Genomic DNA, 16,881 nt, shown 5'->3' on the forward strand with positions numbered 1-16,881 from the left:
TGCTTGGAGGGGGAGCTTGAGTCATGTTAATGTCTTTTCACCGAAGATCATTTGGTGTTGAACATGAGGATTAACTTTTATACAGAGCACGTTGAAATTAGAAACTCTGCCATTGATATGTTCCAAATTTTCATCGCCTACCTCGCGTTTAGTGATTGTTTCTCTGTGATGTTGCAGTTGGAAAGGAAAGGCTATGTAGTTATTGTCCTTTTAATGGCACCCGTGGGTTTGCTATGCCCATGATTCTTTTCATTCCCATCAAAAGTACAGTGTTGTTTACACTGTACCAATTTCCTTTGATTTCTTCTTCTTGCAAAAAACGCTGACCAGAGGACAGACGGCTCTCCACAAGGCGGCAGCGTACAAGAGGAGAACCATCTGTTGCATGCTTGTGGCTGCAGGAGCATCGCTGTCAAAGGCAGACTGCCAGGTATGTCCTTCCTAAATTACCATCATCATCATCAGCCAGGCTACGCCCACTACAGGGCAAAGGCCTCTCCCATGTCTCTCCAATTAACCCTGTCCTTCGCCAGCTGCGGCCACCGTGTCCCTGCAAACTTCCTAATCTCATCCGCCCACCTAACTTTCTGCCGCCCCCTGCTACGCTTGCCTTCTCTTGGAATCCACTCCGTTACCCTTAAGGACCAGCGGTTATCTTTCCTTCGCATTACATGCCCTGCCCATTTCTTCCTCTTGATTTCGAATGGGATGTCTTTACCCCACGTTAGTTTCCTCACTCACTCATCCCGCTTCGGGTGTCTTAACGTTACGCCTATCATTTTTGCCATAAGATTGCCATCAGCAACTAGGACAGACCTGCTGTTGCTCTGTACAGTGCTAGGTATATGGGGCACTTCTTGGATGTAAATGATGTAGCTAGTGTGGTAAGTCATTGCCAAAAATTTCCTCATTCACCTGCTTGCCAGTGAGTGTTACCTCAGTGACCAGTAACTGGGCACTCCAGGGCATCTGCGATGTGTGGTCATATCTGTGTGGTCATGTGACCCAGGGAGTGGGGACAGGACCCTGTGTAGTTGTGTGAGCCTATTCGGTCGGGACCCTGTGTAGTCATGTGATCCTATTTGGTTAATACCCTGTGTATTTGTGTGATACCATTTGGTCAGGACCCTGTGTAGTCATGTGATCCCGTTTGATCGGGACCTGTTTAGTTGTGTGATCCCATTTGGTCAGGACCCAGTGTAGTCGTGTGATCCTGTTTGGTCGGGACCTGTTTAGTTGATCCCGTTTGGTCGGGATTCGTTTAGTTGTGTGATCCCATTTGGTCAGGACCCTGTGTAGTCGTGTGATCCCGTTTGTTTGGGACCCATTTACTTGTGATCCCATTTGGTCAGGACCCTGCGTAGTTGTGTGATTATCGTTTGGCTGGGACCCATTCAGTTGTGTGATTATCGTTTGGCTGGGACCCATTCAGTTGTGCCGCCGCGGTGGCTCAGCGGTTATGGTGCTCAGCTGCTGACCCGAAAGACGCGGGTTCGATCCCGGCCGCGGCGGCTGGAATTTCTTTGGAGGAGAAATTCTAGAGGCCCGTGTACTGTGCGATGTCAGTGCACGTTAAAGAACCCCAGGTGGTCGAAATTTCCGGAGCCCTTCACTACGGCGTCCCCTCATAGCCTCAGTCGCTTTGGGACGTTAAACCCCATAAACCAAACCAAACCATTCAGTTGTGTGAGCCCATTTGGTCAGGACCCTGTGTAGTCATGTGATCCTGTTTGGTTGGGATTCGTTTAGTTGTGTGATCCCGTTTAGTCAGAACCTTGTAGCTGTGTGATCCCGTTTGGTCAGGACCCTGTGTAGTCGTGTGATCGCGTTTGTTTGGGACCCATTTACTTGTGATCCCATTTGGTCAGGACCCTGCGTAGTTGTTTGATTATCGTTTGGCTGGGACCCATTCAGTTGTGTGATTATCGTTTGGCTGGGACCCATTCAGTTGTGTGAGCCCATTTGGTCAGGACCCTGTGTAGTCGTGTGATCCTGTTTGGTTGGGATTCGTTTAGTTGTGTGATCCCGTTTAGTCAGAACCTTGTAGCTGTGTGATCCCGTTTGGTCGGTACCTATTTAGTTGTGTGATCCCATTTGGTCAGGACCCTGTGTAGTCATGTGATCCTGTTTGGTCGGGACCCGTTTAGTTGTGTGATCCCGTTTGGTCAGAATCTTGTAGTCGTGTGATCGTTTGGTTGGTACCCATTAGTTGTGCGATCCCGTTTAGTTGGTACCCATTTAGTCATGTGATCCCATTTAGTCGGGACCCATTTAGTTGTGTGATCCCGTTTGGTCAGGACCTTGTGTTGTCATGGGATTCTGCGAGTTTACTCATGCGATACTATGCAGTCGTGGAATCAGCTACCCTATGGGATCATGTGAGCCTTTTTGTTTTGGTCATGCGCTGACAACCATTTGGTCTGGTGGGGCACACCTAACAGTGCAGCTTTTACTCTCTTTTCGGCCCAGGGGAGGACAGAAACGGGGCCTTTTTTTTTTACTTTCTAGTTTCCGTTCTCAGTATTTCTGTTGGCGATGCAACACTGTGCTACTACTGTGGTCATGTTTTGCGGCTCGCAATTGTAACTAAGGTTTGTGTTGTCATTGCTCCTCATTCAGGGACAGACAGCGAAGCAGCTGGCTGCCAAAGCGGGAGATGAGGACTTGGCGGCATACCTGGAGAGTAAGTGACCTGCATACTCTACCGGCTTCAAACTCACTGCCTACTAGTGGTCAAGCTTTCTTGCGTGTTTGGCATTTTCACAGTGCCTGGAACTGGTGTATTTCTTGGAGTTCAGTGTTTAAACTTGCTTCAGTCACCGTCCAGACCTCCTTCTTCCACCGTCTCTTCATGCACGGTCAACTTTCAGGGCTGTGTTAGCTCTACCCCTGTAGATAAGTAGTGCCAAAAATTGCACTCATCCAGTGAAGGAGTAGTGAGGAGGAGCAGTAAGGCAGAATGGACCATTGTGCACCACTGATTGCCCTGACTACTCCTTCAGTTAAATTTCATCAATGACAGAACCTGCAGGCTTCCCACAGTGTCTGTGCTCAACAAGCTCCAGTCCTAAACCATACGCAGGGAAAAAAGTTTTGAAAGCATCGGTTCCGCAGGGATATTCTTTTAATTTTTTTTTTTATGTTTAGATGGTGTTGGGCTTCTAGTGATTGATTTAGTGTACATGTTCTTGTCTACTCCTAACTTATTGTACAATACAGGAATTTCAACCTCCCTCTGTAGCAGTAGAATCAGTAGAATCTTGATATGAATCTCATGGGGTTGGAAGAAATATTTGCATCTTCCGAAATTGTCATCCAAACCAAACAAGCACGAGAAATGCATTCATGCAGATCTGTTAATGGTTGACAAGATTTATTTGCAGCCACGTGTGTGGCCACCACTCACGATGGGTCCTGCGCTACTGGGAATCACAGCGTCGGTGATGTAGAAGGTGCATGCCACCACTCACTCGTGATGTCGACGATGTGTGTACCACATGACTGGCAATCGGGCATCAGCAATGTGCGGATTTGATTGTTGGTTCGATGTTTAGAAGTATCCCCAAAAGTGGAGTAGATTTTTAAAAAGGGAGTAATTAGGAATTTAATTGTGAACTATGGTATTTAATGTCCTGAAGCGACACTTTGGCATCGACTATGAGGGATACCATAGTGGAGGGCTCTACATTAATTTAGACCTGGGGTTCCCTTCCCCAGTGCAGGGTAGCCAACCGGAATCCTTTCTGGTTAACATCCCTGCCTTTCCCCCTCTCTCTGTATCTGGGGTTCTTTGTTGTGTGCTGGCATTGAACACTACATGATCATTTTTCATTTCTCCTCCATTGAAATGCGGGGCGATGAGCGGGCAGCACATGGTGCTCGAGGGTGTGGTAGCAACTCGTGCCTTGGTATCATTGTCAGTGGTGTGGTAAAGCGTTCAAAACGCTGACAATTCGGCACATTGTACGCAATGCACTCCGATCAGAAACTTCTACGAATTCGTATCGTCCCGAAATTTGTATCAACCATGATCCTTTTATCAAAATTACAAGAGACAAGATTACAAGTTTGCTTGTCTTAAGTATCCTCGGCGATGTGTGCCAGTTGTGGGAATTGAGTGCAAGCCTTATCAACTTCCTCTGGAGTTTTTCAAATTTTGATGTTGGCCTGGGTGAATGAACGCCATTTAATAGAGCCATGTTCAAGAAAGGGCATTAGGAAGGTTTTGTATGCTGTGAGCACTTTATTTCTTGGATCGACTGTAGGGGAGATCCCCTCAAATATCTTAGCTTCAGTATTGTGTTTCTTGTGGCATTAGTTATGCGTTCATTCCACCTGAGTTAAGATGCTGACACCATGCCTGGGCTTTTGCAATCTTTAACCGAAGAAAAAATTGTCCGCTAATACGTTATTGAGAGTTTAATAGTTGTTAGTTTCTCGTGGCTGTCATTGCTACAGCTTTCTTTGTGTTGATATTACTTTTCCATGTTAACCACCATGTTTCTATTTTGGTTAATGAATTTAGAAGGGCTTGATTACTTGGACTGTTAACTTTATAAGAGCTTGCGCACACTACGGTGGGGATAGCAGGCTTTAGTGAGAAGAGCCAGACTACCTAGGAAAGCCGGTAGGACAGAACAACAGCCAAAGCTGAGCTCCCACTTCTTCTGGAGGCACAAATGTGCTACGCGAGCTTTGCGACGGGGATTCACTGAGAACGTGTGGCTGCAGGCGCGGCACTAGCATTATGGCCTATATCCCTCTTCAAGATGGTGAACCCCACATACAATAGCGATCACCATTACTGGGAATGTGTGAGCACATTCCTTTTTTTGCATAAAAACAGCACAGTAGACGGGACCAAGAAGAGAAGACACAAACACAGGCGCTGTGTCTTCTCTTCTTGGTCCCGTCTGCTGCAGTGTTTTTATGCGAAGAATGTACCAACTAGCCCGGCTTATTCCTCTCTTGGCATTCCTTTTGTCACTACCACGATATTTTGTGGCAAGGTTCAGGAGACATGGACTAATATCAAGGGAGTACACCTAGTAGATGAGGCTGTACTGCAACAGACAACACGACAGCAGGCAACACGATGTGGTGTGCACTCGATAAACACGAACTTGTGTTCGTGGTAATTATAATCACTGTTGTCCCATTCCGGTGCCATTCATTTGCCAGCTTTTCCTTGTCCGGGTCAAGCTCGATGATGGACAGGTGTAAAAAGTTGCTTTTTAGCGTAACGTGACAAATGTGGGCTGAGCCGATCGACCGTAGCTTTGCTCTTTTAAGAGCGTTAGCTCTTACCCTTCACATTTTGAGATTTCGTGGGGTTTGCTACCACCATGAGATCACAGCGCCATCTGTGGCAGCAACTAGAAAACAGCGCACCTCGCATTGAGACTCGTAGCGCCATCTACAATAGCATTGCAGAACCAAACAGCTAACACTCGTTACTTCGACGTCTTCCAGACAGTGGCGGCCTTTTTTTTCTACCGTTGCAGGTCAGGAGCACTTTGAGAGGCTCGTGCAGGATCGAGAGACAGCCGTCTGACGACAGCTGAACGCTGGCGCCCTGCTCCGCGACCATAAGGGCTTCAGCTTTCTTCTCGAGTCGTTCCAGCGGAACCAAGCCACAAGACTGCGTTGAAGGCCAAGCCAGAGAAAAGGTCATTGGCCGCGGCATCGTGTTTGCGCCAAGTGCGGCTACGACCAAAGCGGCGACGCCGTGATCCATCGTTGGCAATGCCCGCCGCTGTCCAAGCTGCGGAATGAGATGGGCGGAGTCGAAGCCAAGGCTTGAAATTACCGGTCTGATGGCGCAGAAGGAGCTGAAATGGGAGCAGCGCTTAAACCTTTAAAAACAGAAAAAAAAAGGACGCTAACAAGCAGATGTCGCATACATGCCGTGCTCGTTTCTCCGGGTGTCATGGATTGCCGTTCGAACTGCATCAACCGGGAAAATGCCAAGTGTGACCCAATTTATACTCACTGTGTTGAAAATTCTGGGACTGTTTTCTCAGTTTCACTAGGAATGCTCATTTGGTCGCACTCACAAGGCTTGTCTGGACACCACACATTTCAGAGTATGGTTTTTGATTGTGTTTCCTTCTCCTGAGGACGTTGACAATTTATTTCGTTCTCATTCTCGCTATGCGTAATTGTCACCTGTGGAAAAAAGACTGGGCAGTAACGTTTTTTTGTTATTTTTAACTGGCAGCTAAGCATTGTGATCGCATATTTTTCTTTTGACATTAGCCGCATGCTTAGATTTGGTGCCTCTCGATAGTGTGCTTACCCGTACGAGAGGAATACAGTTTGGTGTCATCTTTGGTGTCATCTTTTGGTAGCTAAATACGTGACCACGAAGGGATTTTTTTTTTTAGTGAAGCCTTTTTGACGTGGTGAAATTATCTATCTCATAGCACACGTAAATTCTAATTGCAGTCCACTGACATGACCAAATCATGCTCTGTCATGCAATGCACATGAAATGCTGTGCGTGACGTGTCATGACATGCTGTCCAATGCATTTCATGACATTCTCCGCATGACGGGTCATGGCGTGCTCTGGTGACTGCTGCACCATTGCCTATGCAGCTCTATTTGCTATGTGTAATAGTCCGCAAAAGCCTTCTCACCTTGTACACTGTGCACACTTTTGGGATTCGTACATTGCTATTCCGTTATTAATCACTCATGCTACTCTGCCTTACGCAAGTTTAACAAGACCTCTTACGCTACACCTTTTCACAGCGGTTCTTGCACTTTTAGACTTTTCGATTTCTTCATGGTCTCTCGGACCACACAACCGTGCTTGCAAGGTTTTAAACTTGGTCTTCAACTATTCATTTTAAAGTCTACGGGTGTGTGTGTGGTGTGTGCATTTGTAACTCGCAGTGCAGCATCCTTCCCAGGAAAACTCGCAAGACAACTGAACGATTTCTCGTGGCACTGTTTTTAAGTCGAGCAGTGACAGCAAACGCTGTACCTCGTCTCGCATATGTAATTCCCGCACCATCCCGTTTTAACTCGCTGGCTTCGCTCCAACAGCCCGTCCCGATGAAGCGGCCCGGAACGATACTTCACGCCTAACAGCACCGTCGAAAGAGTGAAACCCGTCAAGCGGTCCCTTGTGGAACAAGCCTCTTGATCGAGGCAGTAGTTTCATTGAAACACGCTAAGCTATACTATACAGCGGTCTCGCATTATTACGTTGTACATTTTTGTATCTAGACCTTCCCCCCTACTCTACCCCCTGTACCATAGCGGCGCGTTGTAGAGATAGCTTGTTTGGAACCGCCTCTTTAGACTTTAGGAGAATGCATTTCTAACTCCGGATGTGTTCGGTTCTCGAGAGCTGGCGTGCACGCGTTTTTTTTTCTCTTCTTTTTTTTTTAACCCCACCGCAACATTTTCAATAACTGAGGTGTTTCCGATTTGTTGTGAAGCCAAAGTTTCGTCGTACGGCATTCAGGCTCTTCCCGTATGGTCCGCTCGAGATTACAGAGCTGCTTCCCATTGCTGGCAGCTGTCAAGAGATTATATTTGATGGTGTAATGAAAATCAATAGATTTGGTGCCTCCGCTCACTGCTCTTATCAGCGCAGGGATGTCGGGAGCAGCTTTTTAAATGGCAGCACATTCTTGTTTTTTCCCAAGTTTGCAGCTATTCTTAGTAGGTGTTTTTGTTGTTCCGATTGTTTTTTGTTTTCGTTTTTTTTTTTTCGCTGCACCAGTGTGCTAGTTGTTTTGGATTGTCTGGTAACGCTTTGCACTCAGTATCTTGTTATAATGCCTCCAGTGTCTTTTTCTCTCTCGGTCTCTTCTGTGTGCTATTTACTGTTTTCTTTTTCATACTTGATGACTGTCCCCTTCCTCAGCCCCGTTGACTTTTGCTGTGACAAGGTAATGGGCATTGGTTGAGTTTTTGTTTTTAAGCTTGAAAGTTAGTATGTCTTTGGGTTGTTTAACGATTTTGTTGTTGTTTTTTTTTCTTTTTGCGATAGGTCTGTGGTTGAAGCCGGCTGCCAAAGAAGGCATAGATTGCACATTTCATTGTTCTGTCTAGAGCATGTGCCTATTCATGCATCTTTCAAATTGGGCAGACTCATCTTTTGCTTAGAAATGCATTGAAAATCGGCGTCTCTCATAGCCTGAGTCACTTTGGGACGTTAAACCCCATAAACCAAACTAAACCAAATCAAACCGAAAATTGGCGGTGATAGGCCACCCATCCTTGTGTACCTTAAATCTTGACACAGTGATGGCAAAGCGTTGACGTATTACAATGGTGCTGACTATTCACTGCACCATAGTACTGACCATGAGCACTGTGGTCACTGGGTACCACGTAACGATGGTACGGGGTAATCATAGCAGTTACGGGGTAATCGCGTAACTGCTGTGGCAGTCTGTACCATGATGGTAACTGCATGTAAACTCCAAACCTTGAGCCATGTTACAGTTTGCAGTAACTGATTAGTATCGCAGATTCAAACTGCCTGAGATGCTCATTTGCACTGACTTTATTTCCGTCTCGATTATTCTTAGTCCGTCGCAGCCACATTTTACAGGTCAGTCTGGACTCTTTGTTCGCAGAACGATCAGTTGCAGTCGGGTCGAGTTGATCATATCATGCCTGCCATCAAGGTCGTTTTATTGGTTTAGTAGAACCTCGTTAATTCCCTAGCTAATTTGAGGAAATCCAAATAATTGAGATTGCGAACAGAGCCCCATCCAGCACCTGTGCGATGTTTGTTTTTAGTTTTTTTCATAAGTTGTAGATGCTCTAAATGGTTAAAAAAAACTGACCGTCAAAATCTTCAAATTTTCTATGTTAGGTCTGTTTTTGAATGATACATTTCACTCCACATGCGGCATTTTGTGCAACTTCTTGAATATTACGCAGTAGCTCGTGCAGACATGTTACCGAGCAAAGCTCCCTAAACCAAGAAAGTTGTAATGCAGGCCCCATAAAACTACAGGATGCTCTGCGAAATTTAACACAAATGGACAGGTGCATGCGTTTTGACAAGGCACAATACAGTATGTTCAGTCTGGCCTTCAACTGGCCTCTCGATCTTATTGCCAGCATTGTAAATATGTTGCGGTCAGGCCGTAGTTTCTGTATGGGACATCAGTTTTAATCAGCTATATAACCCCTTGAAGTTTTTCAGGTTAACCTTGTAAACGCCTTAAAGTTAACCCTTTTAACTGTTTTTCTGATCGGTCCTGATGCTTGAGCTCGTATTCGTAGTTTGCCTCCAGAAGCTGGAACGTAGCTCTTGTCTCTGCTTGTTTGGACCAGCCAGTTTTGTTTCTAGTGCAAGATTGAATCAGCGATGGCCTTAAAGCTCTTGTTGAAGCAACCTAGCTAAATTATGTACCATATTCAAGGTACAAATGAGCAGTCAACCATGGCTTCAGGTTGGAGGATAGCTCTGAGACTTGTCTTGATATCTGACTAGGCCTTGGCTTTGGCGCTTGCTTTAACCTGCTGATAATTGCATTCACGCAGTTGTTTTAAGGTTGTTAGAACTATTTGATTACTGGTTAGCTAAAAAAGAAAAAATGCCTTCTCTTTCATTCTTATTGCATTTTTCAGTTTGCACATTGACTTGTCCACATAGGATGCCTCACTCGACTGTGTCAGCTTGGGCTGCTGTGTCAGAACTTTGCTCTTTTCGGTCAGTGTATAGGAAACGAGCTTCATCTAATCTGTTATCATTACTCTCAAGTCAGTGCCGATCATACTGCCCTTTGTGGTCTGAGCTAACTAGCACAGGATTGGAGGAATGGTTTACATGGGACCAAAGACATGCAGTCAGGATGTCCGATCACCTTCTTATGTGCAGCGGCTACTGCTTGTTAGCGTTTTGGTAATGGTTAAGGAAAGAAGTGTCCGTGGATTCCCACGTAGGCAGTTTTGGGTCTCAGTGGAGATGTCAACTCTGTCTGGAAAGTCGTGCAGAGCGCTGTGCATAGTGGGGCAGAAAATGCACATTTGGATGTACATTTGTACATCTTAGGCACAGGTTCTCCAGAAGTGCTGGCAATGCCCACAGTGGTGCCATTACATGTGGCACGGTGTGCTTTTAGCGGTTTGATCGTGTGCGGTTTGCTGCAGGCGTAAGGATTTGGTCATGTTTTCTCAGTGAAAATTGCTGGTTTGGTTCGGAGGACACTGACTGTTTTAATGAGTATTGGAAGTGGCATTTCTGTTTGGCTGTACCTCTGTAATGTGGATATTGTCAGACAGAACGAACTTAACCAGAATTACCCTATCGAAACATATGCCATCTTCATGCTCACGAAAACATCAAGGGCAAAAAAGGCCTAATAATTTCCTCATGCGAAATTGTCATGTGATCTGAAGTTGTCTCGAGAATCGCAAGGGCCTGGATTCGTATTTTTTTCGTTGTGGTGGAACGGAAAAAAATTTCAAGTTGATCTGAAGGTAGTTGGTCCTAAGATCTCCAACAAGACTCCAACTGCCGACGTAAAAAGGCTTATCCACCTTTGTGTGATTTCAAAGATGCTATGGTTGTCCCTAGCACGGTTTCAGTTTTGTATTCGTATGTAATCCGCACGTCATCTGAAGGCTAAATTTCTGCAAGAAAAGGTCCATGTTAGAATGAGGTAACTACGGTAGATATTTGTAAAAGAAAAAAAGGAAGGTTGTTTGTAGCTTACAGTAGCCTGTTTCTGTGTGTGCAGCTAGGAATGCCAAAAATTTTAGAGAATGGTCGCTGAGTGCAGCCTGTGACCGCGGCTACAAGTGTTCCTGGAGTCTTTGTACGGTGTGGCAAATACGGGAGCAGAATTGAAGAAAAAAAAAATTGCTTTCCACTCGAAAAGCATTCCCGTGAGGCTTAACTCTCAGTAGCACCAGACGTTCTCCTTATGTACGATAACTTCAGCCAAAGAAGCCAATGAAGGTCTCTTGGGCACCACTAATAACGCTGACCATCTCTCGAGAAAGCACAGGCACCTATAATGAAGGCACGTATTCACCAGTCACGAGGATCCACAGTGTGAAGTGCGTCGACTGGTGCTATGTTCTTGGGTGGGAGTTGAGATGCCTCTGGTCGAAGCGTGCTTTTGCCAAAAGATTTCAGTCATGGTTGAGGACTGCCATATCATGACTCGTGCTAACAAAGCGCAGCTTCAGAATGGCTTGGGCACCCTTTAGTGAAGAAGCGTCGGGCTGTGTCGACTTTTCAGAGAAAAGGGGAACTTTACTGCAATAATCTCCACTATCATATTTGCTTTCCATGAGCTGAGTGACAGCCCATGGCAGAGCACGGGAGCGCACCAGCGTAGGGTTGCGACACTTGGTCCTCACAAGAATACGCGTGTAGAATGTTTGAAACACTTGTTCTGGAGTCTCCCCATCTCATTCCCCCTCCCTGTCCGTTCCCTTTGTAGATCATTTCTCTATCCTGCAAGCGCACGATCTTTCGGTAGGCCGACCAGCACGTCCACTTTGGATGCAGTTTTTTGGCGGCGTATAAATACATATAAATATATACATATAACTACGGATGTAGCATACGAGTTACCCACCTAGGAGGCCTACTTTGAACCAAAGTGTATAAAAGCCACTGGACCACTTGTTCGACTGTAGCGGTGCCCCTAGGGCCGACTGTATACATAAGCTTGTTACTCCGCCTCGTCGCTCGTATCTTGTTCTTTGAAGACCACAGGAATGTAGGCTTAGCTGGTGTTTTGTGAAAGCGAGCGTGGACTCCCGGTGTCGAGGGGTACCTGTTGCTTTTCCAAAGCGACGGGAAAGTTTGGGAGATTGGGTTCTAAGGGCATTCTTGGTTCCTTCGTACATATAATCTTGAGCTACCGACTGTTTGAAGACAGGCAGTCATTTCTTCTGTGTTCTTGCACTCCACGTTCTCCAAAAGAGATTGAAAGGGATGTACGAGCGCTCCTGATAAAAGCTTTTGAGGTTGCATCTGGTGGCGATCATCGCGGCCGAATATTGGTCTTTTATAGCTGCACAGGAGACGTGCCGGAGGCCATAATTGGGTTGGGCACTGTTCGCAGTACACTGAACTGCTTCTGGTTCAGTCTAGCTCGTACCTTGAGTTACTGAATTGGAAACAATGAACTCGACGTGTCACATACCGTAACACTCCTTGTTTGGCTGTCTGCCGGCCGTGATTTAGTAGGTAGACACCTGTACTGTAACCATTTCTTGTAAATTTCATATTGCAAGACAAAGCCGTGAAATCTCGTATATTTTCTTCGAGGAGGTCTTTCAGAGCACTTGGTGTGGCGTTTTCACTTCTCACTGATCTTACAAAACAGGAAAATTTGAATGCACAATCAAGACTTCACCGTACACGTATCAACATTGGCAGTTTCACACGACATGTCAATATTTGGAAGAGCGAATGGTCGCCACTAGGACTACCGTAGCTAGCGCTGATAATTTGTCGAGTTCTTCAGCATTTTCAGGTTCATTGAGAAAGCATTACGCTGATGAGAATTTCGTGTTTCTGGCTAGCTGAACAGTAGGTTCTTTTTCTTGCATTTTTTTCAACGTTTTCTCTTTAGTATATTTTGCCTTCTTTGGTAATAGAGTTGTTGATTTGGACATGCAATGGAGCTTTGCAGTGTCTGTTTCACTAGGGTGCTGTTGTAAAAAAAAAAAAAAAATCTGTATCGCCCTGAAGCCCTCGTGTACAACACCGTGCCCAACAATGTCGCAGGCGAACGTTTTTGTACACGCGCGGTCCGAGTATGCGCGTTCTGTTCTTGGCGAAGTAAAGACGCACCTTCCCCTCTGCGTGCGCGTCATTTCAAAGTTTCCGGTCCCGTGCTTTTCTCGTCTGGAGTTGCCTGTGATGAATAACGGAAAGTTTGGCCGCTGGACGGATAGGAACCTGTGCAAGAGCTCTTGCACCCGGAAGCATCTGCTGACTTGAATAGTGCATAGCGAGTTGTAAAATAGGGAGACCACTCTGGCTAGGGAGATAGGGAAATAGCGGACCGCTATTTCACTATCCCCTATAGGGATAGGGGTGGGTATTCCCTATTCTCCTATCTTTATAGGGGGGTAGGGAAAGAGCATTCCACTGTTTCCCTATCCCCCTATAGGGATAGAGGAATAGGGAATAATGCCCCTCGGGTTATTGTTCTGCTCATGCCCACTGGTGTCCCGCTATTCCACTATCCCTCTAGCTGATACACTCTAAACATAAAGGAGTAAAAAAGGTGTAATCTGTCCTCTAGCGCAACTCCTTTTATAAACGGGAGTGCTCTAGAAGACAGCTTATTCCCTTTTTACTTCCACATAGGCAAATTCATGTTTAGAGGGTAGGGTCCCCTTATTCTAGAACTCCCTGATGTTGCCGCTGCAGTTATGAGTCGGGGGAATGTTTTTGAGCATCGAAATGTAAAGCCCCTCTGCGCACATGCCATTAGCCTGCACTAGGTGGTTTACAACTTGCAATTTTGCTTGGAAGCTTTTGATTATCGTCTATTTCTGGCTGATATTCATGTTTTTAATACAGAATAAAAATTACAAGGTACAGCCTTTGTCAGAAGTAAAGAGTATAAAGTGTTTACTTCTAAACTGTGTAGTGTCACTTTTGCAGCATTCATGGAAGTTCAAAGCTGCTGAGGAGTGAGGTTGAGAGTTCCTCCCATCATCAAGAGATGTGGAATAGTGGCGATGGATACCGAGCCACACAACACGCCGAGAAGCAAACTCCCTGGCCTCTATACTTTTGACAAAGGCCGTATGTGTTTATAATCTACTGCTTTTAAGGCATAAGGCACTGCCAGAGATAAAGTCATTCAAGTGCGCAGCTTTGCACGGTGTTCGTGTTTCGCTGTATGGCGGCCGGTGATGTAAATGCAAGCTGCGCCGCTGTATCGCGGCAGTGCAAATCTTGCCATTTCTGGCAGCTTCTGGCTAGGTTTAAATACTTTGGGGCGGCAATTTGAGCAGGGAAAGCATTGGCAAATGCATGCAGCAGCTATGGTTATAACTGTGGAAAGGTTTAGGCAGGGGCTTCGAATGTGCAGAGCCTTTTGCATGCTAGCAGAGGCAACCACGAGCTTGCCACAGGCGATTCCAGACGTTGTCTAGAATTGTGCTGCTGCATATGATGCACCACGGTTTTTCACTGGCCGCCATTTTATCGCTTATCCGGCGATCACCCTGAGATATTGCTGTTCCCCACGCAGCGAACGGAGTTTTCTTTCTTTCTCTCTCTTTGGAAACATACGTTTGTTGTTGTTGTCGGGAGCGGGACTGCGTGTGTGTGTCTGTCTCTCTCTCTCTCTATGCCGGGGCCGTCTTGTCCACCTTCTCTCGTTCTCAAAAAAAAAAAAAAAGGATACTGTCGAAACTGCCCACAAGATCTATTTTTCCTTACCCGTGCAAAGAGTTTGCCACTAAACCGGCGAGTGCGCTGACGTTGTTGCGAACGGATATGCAACGGCGAGAAAAAGACACAACAAACTGGCGTTTCTCAATGGCCTACAGTAGCTGACTGACGTCATTTGAGCGCGGGTGTGGTCCCCGCGCGTCTAGTTGACCGTTACTCCATACTGTGCACGCTGTTCCTTGCTGTGGATGATCGAACGCTTCACTGCGGTGCTATTGGTTGTTCGTAGTGTGTGCCAGACGTGTTCTTCGACGTGGGACTTGCGGTGCTGATGACTGCTGTTTCGACTTTGTGTTTTATTTTGCGACACCGAAGCAATTGATGGCGCGGGCTCTGAATGTTCTGACTTCTGGTGCAATTCTTGGTATCGTGTGCGCTAATGACACTGTTGGGTGAAGTAACCTGCAAGATTTTTTTTTTTCTCACCGTTCCATCCAAATCATTTCTAGTATCCTCCTTAGATTTTGTGTAATCAAGTGCACATACTTTGCTTTTCGCCACACATACGTCCTTCGTCAAATGGGCGAGTGGCACATTCGACAGGATTAAGTGGTGTCTCGACAGGATAGCTTCCGCTCGCGATAGCATCTTTCACTTCACACTGGGAAATCTTGTACTTCGTTTGGTACCCATCTCTGAACTTATGCTTTCAATTCCCCCCAGGAAAGATTTTTTTTTTTTTTTCAGGCCTCGACTATGTTTCACTGCCTCAATATCTTGAGAAGTCGGAAAAACCAGTTGCGAAAGAATTGGCTCGTTTGCTAAGCCTTGTTTCTTCTATTGCTGGTTGATAGACTTCTCGATCATCCTACCTGACAAATTATAGATTTAGAAAAATGTACATGTTCTATGTTTGGCAGAAGGAACCGCTGTCCCAATGAACTCATAATTCGCACACCTGCATTCGTGCTGACAGTGTGGCTTGAAAATGAGAAGGGTGCAATTTAATTCATATCGCTTTCCGTACACAAAAAGCAATTGGATCAAAGCATACGTCACTTTTACCATTTTACAGTCTCTAAATCAGTGTTTGAATACGTGACGATGGGCTCTTGGTTATAGGCTTGCGTTTGCAAAGGATCTACTCCCATCGAGCCCCGGTGCTTCCATATATTTTGAGACATATTTGTAGCTGATCTCTATCCAATTCTTTCGAGCGATTGCAGCTCCGCTGCGTCAAAGTGGTCGTTAGCTTCCCCAAAAATATTTATTCTAAGACCCATTATATCTGAAGGGAGTATGTGTCTTCTGTCACACAGTGTCGATCACCATCACTCGTGCTGTTTCCTTTCAACGGCATTGTGTGCAAGTTCATTTACCTGCTGCATTGCCATTTGTGTTCATCGATATTTACGGGAGTGAAGCCCGCGCATTCTAATATTTCAAAGAAATGACCTGAAAACGATATTAAACAAAAAGCGTAATCTGGTACCGCAACACTGTCATTGCCACCAGCCCGAATTGTATCTCCTGATGCTACAGGTTGCTGTCATATTCATTCCCAGCATTCTTGGACATCAGCTACTAGCGCCATCTGTTAGTCATCAGTGGCGAACACCGCATAACCCAAAAGGGGCTGTTTTAAGCTTCTAATTTTTAAAATGCTGTGGAGTGCAGAGATATTCTGCATGAACATGGCGATTATCATGGCCACCTCCTCGCTACAAAATCTGAATTATAAAATGCTTCTGCGCTCATGCCAACTTCTTCCAACAGCCATTGGAAGTAGGGGTGTTCCGGATTCGAAATTCCCGCTCTGGTTTTGAGTGCCACTTGGAAAGTGGTGGCAGTCGGGCGAACTAGGAGGTTTGTCCAGATTTCCTGGGTTTGAGTAACGTGATGTGGACACCGCATGTATTCATAGTCCTCACGCCCCACAAAGATAGAAATTACTGCGGTGGTACCATAACAAGCCTGTGCATGTCAGACATGACCTTTATATATGCACCTACCATCTTAGTGGCCACTTTGTCATTGTCGCACGAGAGATAGCCGGGTGATCGCACACAAGGTGATCTGCCAGTCACGCATTGCAAGTCCTGCGTCGAACATGCTGGCACACGTTGACTTAGAGCTGAGTTTTTTAGTGTAACGCAAACATGGAAGGTGTTGGTATTGTTCCTTTGCTGCTGTGCTGGATTTGTTTTTTCGTATGAGCATAAATGCCACCGATGTTAGTCCTGTGTGCGAGGCGACAGCGCCGTGAACTCGTGTGCAGAATTTGTGTCGGGTTTTATTTTGTATTGTTTTTTTGCATAGTTCTTTTCCCGTCTTGACTGTGTTGGCTTTTCTCAGTGTTGTGTTATTCTTTTTTTGCAAAAGTGTTGGAGAAATAAATTTTGAAATACAGAAGGGACCAAAATGTTGTCCGCCTAGGGATTCACTGCTTGCGAAACATGTGCAACTACAGTCGTTCTCACCTGGAGACTCTTTGAACTTACCAGCGCTGAAAAGTTAACTATACTTCC

General features: G+C 45.8%; 1 protein-coding gene across 3 annotated transcripts in view; it reads left to right on the forward strand.

The window, feature by feature from the left end:
- rdgA (retinal degeneration A) overlaps positions 1 to 16,775 on the forward strand; it is a 282,782-nt gene extending 266,007 nt beyond the window's left edge. For all 3 annotated transcript variants that reach the window (XM_089560843.1, XM_089560845.1, XM_089560844.1), the window contains exons 28-30: positions 331 to 430; positions 2,620 to 2,683; positions 5,505 to 16,775. In XM_089560843.1, the coding sequence (XP_089416969.1) occupies positions 331 to 430; positions 2,620 to 2,683; positions 5,505 to 5,554 (214 nt within the window). In that variant the 3' untranslated portion in view covers positions 5,555 to 16,775. The remainder of the gene's footprint in view (positions 1 to 330; positions 431 to 2,619; positions 2,684 to 5,504) is intronic.
- Positions 16,776 to 16,881: the final 106 nt, after the last annotated feature.

Source organism: Amblyomma mixtum, chromosome 9, assembly GCF_055824585.1.
Source record: "Amblyomma mixtum isolate Tamu chromosome 9, ASM5582458v1, whole genome shotgun sequence".
Taxonomy (NCBI): domain Eukaryota; kingdom Metazoa; phylum Arthropoda; class Arachnida; order Ixodida; family Ixodidae; genus Amblyomma; species Amblyomma mixtum.